The sequence below is a fragment of the Protomyctophum bolini genome (assembly GCF_963924005.1).
Source record: "Protomyctophum bolini genome assembly, chromosome: 17".
Taxonomy (NCBI): domain Eukaryota; kingdom Metazoa; phylum Chordata; class Actinopteri; order Myctophiformes; family Myctophidae; genus Protomyctophum; species Protomyctophum bolini.
In genome coordinates this window covers 10,038,458-10,048,053 of record NC_137878.1, presented here as the reverse complement: position 1 = coordinate 10,048,053, position 9,596 = coordinate 10,038,458, and the positions used below count along the sequence as shown (strand labels likewise).

Sequence of the window (9,596 nt, the reverse complement as noted above, 5' to 3'; positions counted from 1 at the left end):
TTGCATTTGTCAGTGATGTATCGCGCACACACCCACATCAGGAATACCACGACGACAGTGACAAATCTTGGTGCTGGTGGGAGATTTCGTTAGCACCTTTGGGTGAAAACGCTGCAAACTATGCTTAGCGGTTACCAGAGCGGCGCGCCCGGTTTACCACCCTCAAATTAGAGCAGTGGTTCCCAACCTTTTCTGGATCAGGTTCCACTTGAAAGATCTCTAGTGTTTGTAGCACACCCATCTGACCACTTAACTCGGGTGGTCAGGTCGGTCGGCCACGTGCATTTTCAGAGCATGTTTAACGATCAATCAATCAAGCGATTGGATTAATGGAACAAACGCATTCTTTAAATATACTTTAAATGTATCAGCATCACAATGAAAACTTTTTTTATTTCAAGTTTTAAAGAATAAGACACCGTGACTTTAACATTATATTCTAAATGTTAATATTATACTGTGTAATCTTTAAAATCTTAGTGGTTTTTCACATTTCGGGGGGGGGGGGGGGGGGGGGGGGGGGGGGTGGGGCCCTACTTGCAATATCTTCGCGATCCACAGGTTGGGAATCGCTGAACTAGAGACCTCAGGAGACAATTACACAGATGTGCGTCGATACAAACTTTCAAGCATTTTAGATGCACACAAAAGTTGAAATATTTTCAGCTCCGTCCTATTTTGTGTGTGCGCGCCTGAACAGTGAGACAATGGCAAATGCAAACGGAAGTTTGACATTAGACAAGACTCAAAGTATGTTTGAATAAAAATAATCCCGTAATACAATATTTGTTCACCTGGTTACGCAGTACGCAAATACACACAGGTCCATTCCACCATGGAGTTTTGCCCGATATGCTGCTATACCAATATGTTTTTGAAGCGCCTGTGTCTGTAGCAACTCTCGTGTGGTCACCCCTTCACATCGACATATTATGGTAGCAAATTTATAAACTCTAGAAAAGAGGACAGCTGTCTCAAGATACAGGTAAACACATTCAATCGTCAAGATTTGCTGGATGCAATATTTATGAAACCCTAAAAATCTGTTGAGACAAACATGGAAGAGTACAATGTTTAGCTGCAGGCCTTGGCAAACCTATCTCAAAACTCTTTGGCATATAGAACCAGCAATTGTCATTATCCCCCAGTTTTTTATTTTATTTTCTTGTTTATATAAAAATCGAAATAGAAAAGCAAAACTCAACAAAAAAACAAGAAACTTCTAATTCCGTGTTTTAAATTTTTAGCTCACAATAAAATGTTAACATCAAATGTGTTGCTCTGTCCAAAAAAAACGCCTCTCTGTTATCACCCCTAGAAATTCTCAAAGGTTGTATTTACACACAGGAGACTCATTAATGTACAGCGCATTCATCATAACACACACACCAAACAAAATCATACACACCGAACGCACACGCATTTCAAAGTGAGACGGGGAGGAAAAAAATAGAATGTGTCGGTACCTCTCGTTAGTTGAACAGGAGCACGGGATTCTGTTTTTTTTTTTTTTGCAGGGGCTGCATTTTGTCGTCATCTTTCCTTTTCATCTCCCTTTTTTTGTCTTTTCACATGAAGTCGTTAAGCTCCGCCTCCAAGGCGGCAGCCATGAGGTCTTCATCGGAGCAGCTGCCTTCCTCCTCCTCTGAGTCCTTAGACGACCCGTCTGCCTCCTCTTCCTCCTTGGCTTCATCCAGCTTTCTCTTGTGCCCCCTGGAGAGATGAAACGACCTCATTTAGTACGCTGAACTCCAGAACTTATTTTAATCAAGATGTAGGTAAACACAATTAGTTACACGGCTTGGTTGAATGCTTGATTTGACCAATTGGTCAAATCGCCGGATTCAGCGGTGTGTTATTTCTGGATAAAGACCGCTCCGCTCTATAACAGACCGATGCCTAATCAAAGCCTCAGAGCACCTGCTGCGCCCTGCTTGATTTACTGCCGTTTCCAACATGACAGCCATGTAAACACACACACAATGTCATTTAAAGCGAAACATTGCTCTCAAAAATTTATTTTCCACTTCCTTGTCCTCTGGGCATACTTCCTTGTTTTCTGGGCAGACGCCGGCCACCTACATCGACACGTTTAACTTGTAGATCGGAACTATTCAAAACTGTTTTTCAAAAAAAAAAAAAAAAAAAAGCAAAGTAGTTTAGGGGTAAGGGCATGGATGAAAATAGAGCCCATTGTCTCTCTTCCATTGAAAATGTAGACCCTGGTATCAGGTAGGACACCAGCTGGTTGAGAAGTAGTACTGCCTTATGCTCATAAGCACAATATCTCCCCTGGCCAAGCAGGGATTGTGCTAAGCATAAGCAGCAGAGGTTTGGTCCCCCCGCATGGGAGAGACGTAGGGAGTCCTTGATTACGCAAGGGTGTCACTTGCAAAAAAAGAAAGCAAAACAAACAGATCTACAAGCCAACAACGCATTGCGGTGAGACTCGTTAGCTTATAGATCCATTCTTTTTGGCAAGCGAAACTGTCATACTAAGGAGCATAAATTCTAGTGAAACCTTTCATTTCAGTAAGGATTTACTGCATTGTTGTCTAAATACAGGCATTTATTGTGCTTTTCGGCATGAAATCTATTCATGCGTTTCCATTTACAGATCAGGCTATAGACCTTGAGAGGCAGTTGCATAGATAAGGAATAAGGCACAGGCAGTGTTTATCTTTTTTCATTCGTGATGCAAATTCACAAAGCAAGTTATGCAATTCTATTCTCCGACAGACAGACGGATGCCCACAGGCAGCACTGCCACAAAGACATCGCACAGCCTTGAGTTTATTGTAATGCAGTGGTCCTCAAAGTGGGGTCTGGGGACCCCAAGGGGTCCTTGAGGGGCTTCCAGGGGGTCGCCAGCAACATGTGTTAGTATAGCATCAATATCGATTTAACCACTTGAAACCTATATAAATTGGCTATTTGAAAATAGCCAATCTACAAGCTCAACACATTAGCATAGATTTTAGGCCAGACCCGACCCTAAAACGTCGGGTCTGGTCGGGTTTCTGGCAGAGTTTGAGAACTCTAGGGTAGACCGGTTGCCTGGGAATCAGAAGGTTGACGGTTCAAACCTCGGCTCACATAGCCAATGCATCCCTGAGCAAGACACTTAACCCTCGACTACTCCACCTGCTCCTAATAGTTAGGATGAGTAAATTCAGAGGACAAATTCTACGAATGCATAACGTACTGTGGAAATATACCTCTATAACAACCAAAAACAAAACTTCAGCGAGCAGAGATAGTCTTGATAAGTGAATGAATCGTGACTTTCAGTTATGTTGACATTTATTGCAAACACTTTCACCACACATGTCACTCACTACAATAGGACAGCTGGGAGAAGAGACGTCCATGCTTTTCTTTTCGCTCCCCCCAATTCCAATATGAAACACTTCGCTTGGCATAACAAATGAACTAAGGATCGACATGATGCAATGAAACCCAGCCAGGCTTTATACTCCCTGCGTAGACTGCAGTGCTGCTCAGACTCTCTCTCCATCCCAGCTGACGGGTTCAAAGGAGAAGCGAAGCCTCTCTCAGTCTCTCAGAAAGAAGTCATACTGTGCTTTAGTGTAGGCCTGTCACGATTTATGTATAATTGCCTAATCGCAGTTATTGGAGATAATCGCAATTATTTCCTGAAATAGTCATACTGTATAGTCCTCATCGTTTCCACAATTATTTCCCCAAAACAGCTGATTTATAAGCTTACAACGCATTGCAACGTCTTGTGAGCTTTTAGATTGGCTATTTCCTCTATAAAATCATTCATTTCTATATACAGTAAATTTAAGTTATTTGCCACATCGCCTTATGAAATGTTTGTTTACGAAGCCTAAAAGGCAAACGGATGTGTAATTCTTTGTGTGACAATTAATCGTCAAGTAAAATGCCATGATCGTGACAGCCCTACCGACGTGCTCGGAGAGAAGAGAAACCTCGCAGTCTCTCAGAAGATATGGATAGGGCATAGAAGGAACAGAGATGAGGGAAAGATAGAAGAGAAGGAATAGAAATGAGGAAGAGAGAGAAGATAAGGAGTAGAAATGAGGGAGAGAGAGAAGATAAGGAATATAAATGAGGGAGAGAGAAGATAAGGAATAGAAATGAGGAAGAGAGAGAAGATAAGGAATATAAATGAGGAAGAGAGAGAAGATAAGGAGTAGAAATGAGGAAGAGAGAGAAGATAAGGAATAGAAATGAGGGAGAGAGAGAAGATAAGGAATAGAAATGAGGGAGAGAGAGAAGATAAGGAGTAGAAATGAGGAAGAGAGAGAAGATAAGGAATATAAATGAGGGAGAGAGAGAAGACAAGGAGTAGAAATGAGGGAAAGAGAAGATAAGGAATAGAAATGAGGGAGAAAGAGAAGATACGAAATAGAGATGAGGACAGATTCTGTCTACAATCAGTTTTAAAACCCAAGAACCTGATTTCACTTGATCAATTTCAAAGACTTTTAAGGATTTTTTGAGTGGTGCAACCACTCCTACAACCAGCAATGTCCGTGTACACCTACCTATGTAGCCGTGGTCATGAGCACGAGTCGTGTGCACATGCGTGCACGCACATGTGTGTGTGTGTGTGTGTGTGCGTGTAGTAACGTTAGCCTAGCACGTAGCAACACGCATGAATGCGACGTGCATGCATGAACACTTAAATGCTTACTGACAAACAGCTAAATTAGTTTGAAAATGTTTGACAATTTTCAGATTTTATAATGACATATCCAAAACGGGGAACCAGGTTGAAAATGCTTATAGAGCAGTGACAAATGCAGGCGAGACCAGAGAGACAACGTTGAAGATCAACCAAACCTAAAAACAACAACGAAACCTATTGAGTCCGCACAGTCTTCTAACTGACTAAAAGAAAAGGACAGTCTCACAAGGCCGCTCCTCCTCAGCGCTGTCCACGGATCCGAGGGCTTGTTATAGCGTCATGCTAATGAGGCCGCTTGTGGAGTGCGTTGCGTGCCGTGGATCTCACAACCGGGGGCCACGGCGAGGACCCCCTCTCAGTCCCACGGTGGCAAGGCTCAGATTGGACTTCATTAAAAGGTCAGATGTCACAAATCATCGGTGCAGAGAGCTTCCCCGTGAGATGGCGGTTACACTGAACCCCTGCGGATCGCCGAGCGTGTTTTTTTTTTTTTTTTTAGCTCTGAGAGAGGTGAAAGCATGTGTGTGAAGAAGTGCATGCTTGTCTGACACGCCGATAAACAAAAGGCTTCTTTTTCAAAGCCACGTGACGGAGGCTCGCTATAGGAGCGTATAGCGTTGATGATCAGACTGGTGATTAATCACCGCCTTCTGTTCCTACAGGTGGCAATTCCTGATGTGCCACCGGCGGAGGCATTAGCCATACCAGAACTCCTGGCAGGCTGGCGGGGTGACAGCAGAGGTTTCGCGTTTTCACATGTGAGCCGCGAGAGTGTGCATGGGGGTGATAAGGGTGAATGTACGCCCTTGAACCCCCACCACCCCTCTCCAAATATTATCAGTCAAGACAGCAGGGGGGGGGGGGGGGGAGCGTCTCCCATCGCTCTCTCGTCTTCGCATCGTTTCACCCAATCTGCAGCCTTGTCTATTAACACCTCCACACACAGAGCCCCCCCTGGCAAAACAGCTTTCATCAGCGAGCCACTTTAGCAGATTCCGCCGGGCATTATAGTCAGTCTCCGGTGTGAACATCCCGTTTGCTCTGTGCGGCATTTTGTTTCACCGTGCTGCTCAAGCACACCTGAACAGATTCTGTGGAGTAGCTGTTGAGATTCATGATCTGATCTACGAGAAGAGGAATCGACCCGGTGACCCGGCAAACAGCAGAGGACCATCCTGCTACTCTCGTCTCTAAACGGCGGCATTTACAATGTTGTCCACTTATCTAAGCATGAGCCAGTACAGTAAAATATAAACTCACAAGTGCATACTAGGTCTTAAAACTACAACGCCATATCACGATACGATGCTATAGGCAGCGTGTGGTCCAATAAACCATTCTGCTGTTGTACAGTTTAATGTGCTGATCAGTGTAGTGGTCGCTGTCGCCTCACAGCTAGAAGGTCCTGGGTTCGATTCCCGCTGGGGGCATGTTCTCTCCTCGGTGTCTTCAGTGCCCATACCCTGGGTGGGGTTGGCAAACGGGCCTTTCGGTGTGGAGTTTGCATGTTCTCCCCGTGTCCCCTAGGGTAGGTACCCTCACAAAAAAATGCAGTAATCCTGGTATCTATACTGCCTCCCCCTGGCCAGCCGGGGGCGACTGATGAAGGGGAAAGCAGGTGGAAAGACTCCTCGTGCAAGGAAGCATGAGGTCAGCCCGTTGCTCTCCCCAGGTTGGCACAGCGAGTGTAGCGCACATGATTGCATTAGATAATTGACACTGGGTGAAAATAAATGGGTTGCAAAATTGTGGGATCAAAATCAGTGTAGCTTGCCAACGTAGTTTCTGTAACAATAACGTTTTTACAGGGTGAGTAATTAAGTAAGTAGCTTGCCAACAAATATTATTAATCTTCAAGCTAACAATGCGCCACATTGCATAATATGGAGACAATGGACTGAATGGAGTACGTCTTGTCTGCCTTTGAAGGTTTCCCTCGTATTGCATCAGTTTATCACTAAAAACTGGTTTTGGGCATGTCATTAAAGGTAAACATTTCCAAGACTTTTAACAACATATCTAGGGCTTTGAATTTAATTGAATAACTTATTGAGAATTCAAGAAAGTCCATTGTTCAACATTTATTTTAAATGTCAACGTGCATACACAATTCTGTTGTGGTCTACTGAACATTAAAAACAGTCAATACACTGGACAAACAGCTGTGCAGCCAACAACACAAAAAAACACAAAACATAAAAAGGAAAAAGGAAGGGGACCAGGGTCATAAACAAATCTCTTGTTTAATCCGTTTGTAACCCATGGGATCAATCCCTTGCATGGTGAGATATGTTTGGCTTAAAAATGGTAAATGTCGGCCTGGGCCGTGGCTCAGCGGTCCAGGCACCTTGGCTGGTAATCCAGTCTGGCAGTGTGCCGCGGGTTCGACTCCCGACGGCCTTTACTGCATGTCACTCCCCCCATCTCTCTCCCCATTTCCTGTCAGCCTACTGTCTGTCCCTCCATAAAAGCATTAATAAAATAAAGGCGAAAGCCACAAAAAAAAAACCTTTCAAAATGGTAAATGTCACAAGACAGAAGCCAAAGTGGTAAGCGGTTCGATGACTTGCTGATAAAGGTCAAGAGACGATCTGGAGATGCAAAAGTTGACCACTATTCCCTGAAGAAGGCCAAAAGGTCGAAACGTTGGATAATAATAAATAAATATACAGCATCGTGGCTACGAGTGTGCGGTCTTTTTCACATTTTTACTTATTTACTGCCTTAGGCCAGCACCTCACCAACACTGGTGTCGGTCCTGTTTTGTCAGCCAAAGATGCCCAATTCGTCTCATCTCCAAGGTTTTGTACTACAGCACAGAAACCAAAGAAATCTGAAAAAGTATGAAGCAAATGGAAAACTCTCCTGCCGCATCCTTCCACATCTACACAATTAACCTTAAGGGGAGAACCAATTTACTGGACTTGATCATAACCCGAGGGCTACTTTTCTATATAACGACAGAGATGGGGCCAGCAGGGAGAGATGAAAGTCCGAGGGGCATCACAATTACTGACAAAAATAAGAGAAGGATGGAAACATACGGTTTGGAAGGCGGTGCCAGGTTCACCTTCTAATTGCGATTCCACCATTTAACTCCCTTTGGTACTTGCTGTGAGAGCTCTCCGATAATAATACTCCATGAAATTGTTCCTTCATTTGCATTTCTTCATTACCAGCGGCGGTCTAGAGGCGCAACACGCCACCCAGCCGGCTCCCCAAGCAGGCGGTGTCACACGCTAGATGGCTACGCAGAAAGCAGCCAAACATTTACATCACCGCGAAATCTCAAGTGGCAGTTTACACTAAATGAGTCTGTGACTTGGACTTGGAAAAAGTTGCGGCAGGAAACGGAAACTTCATGATTCTCTGAGGAAAAACTAAAATGTCTTCATTTAATTGAACGTTTTCAGCCAGCGAAATTAGTAACTGCACACATTGTGTCATGTGCAGGGTAAAAGAGCACCGCTGGCCCACAGCCCAGATATAAGGGCAACTTCTACAGTAAGAGGGATACAAATAAAAAAGGTTAAATTGTTTTTTAAGCGATAAAAAAATAGTTATTGAGCTAGCAAGACTGAGGTCCAATGACGATGCAATGAATGATGCTGTTCCAGAGTCTACCCTAGGGGCCTTGATGACAGAAATGCCCTGAATTGTCAGTAAGTATGTTTCCATTAAGCCATGTGTGTGAACACACGCAATGGTTAGTAGTGGACTTGTGGAGTGATGCATACATTTACACACTCGAGTCTCGAGGCCTCTGTCTGCAGGCTGATCGATCGAGGCCCTTGCTCTCCCCGGTGAGTGAGTTGATCATGAAGTTAGATCGATGATATTTCTCCTAAACAGCTCGGAACGGACGAGGGGAGACTAGTAGTCAACAACAGAACACAACAACAGAACACGGCCAAAATGGAAATGTACTGTCAAGTCACAGGGCAGGGAGGGGTCCCTCGTCCCTGTACTTGAAAACAAAACTATACCAGCCCCTGTCAAGTTCGTGGTCCCATTTTATCTCTATGCAGACCAGCTTTTTCGTTTTGAAGCTTGGAATGAACAGCTTTTTTTTGTTTTGCATGCTTTTTTTCTCCTCAAAACTTAACTTTGATGCAGCTTTTAAAAGCTGGAATCTGGCTTCAATTAATAGCCTTCATATCAGTTGTATGTACCCCCTCTATTTATGCAATATGTTGCCCGTGTTTTGTGATTGGTTTGCTGCGTTCTGAATCGATAAACCAATCGCAAAGATAATATTTTTACGAGGGAATACTTTGTATTGGTTTATCGCATTCATGTATTGATGAACCAATCGCATATAGATAAGATTTTTTTGAGGGAATCATTTCAATTGGTTTATTGCGTTCATGTAGGCCTATCGATGAACCTCATAGCAAAAGTTGAAAGACAGTAGATAGCCTATATTTATAGATAGATTGACCACAATCCCTGTGTGTGTGTGTGTGTGATATTGATTATTTATGAAGTAATAAAAGTATGCCTACTAGGCTACTATAGTGGCCCAAGTTTCACATCATCTGCTAAATAAAAAGCAAACACCCACACGTAAACACAAGCTGTTTTAATTGCTTTTACGATGTGCTGGATATATACAATTGTATTTCTTTCCATAAATACGGTATGCTCTTGCTAAATCAACATTAACATTAAATACAGAGCAGCTATTTAAAAAAAATGCCCGGAGGGTTTGGCTCGTGGCCCGGGGGGAGAGGAGAGCGGAGTGGGGCGAGATGAGCACTTCAGCCGGGGGAAAAGAGGGAGGATCGAGATCCGGTCCGTGGTCTCGTTCGGTTATGTACAAGCATGTTTACCAAGATTATATTATTTATTCATCCATAAATAGGTTATGATGCAATTAAATATATAATTATTTCTCCTCTACAGCCGCTATTTTACA

At 43.5% G+C, this 9,596-nt stretch overlaps 1 protein-coding gene across 1 annotated transcript in view; it reads right to left on the bottom strand.

The window, feature by feature from the left end:
• Nucleotides 1–543: 543 nt before the first annotated feature.
• ctdp1 (CTD (carboxy-terminal domain, RNA polymerase II, polypeptide A) phosphatase, subunit 1) overlaps nt 544–9,596 on the bottom strand; it is a 94,227-nt gene continuing 85,174 nt past the window's right edge. The window contains exon 14 of the mRNA XM_080787461.1: nt 544–1,713. Coding sequence (XP_080643587.1) covers nt 1,569–1,713 — 145 coding nt within the window. The 3' untranslated portion in view covers nt 544–1,568. The remainder of the gene's footprint in view (nt 1,714–9,596) is intronic.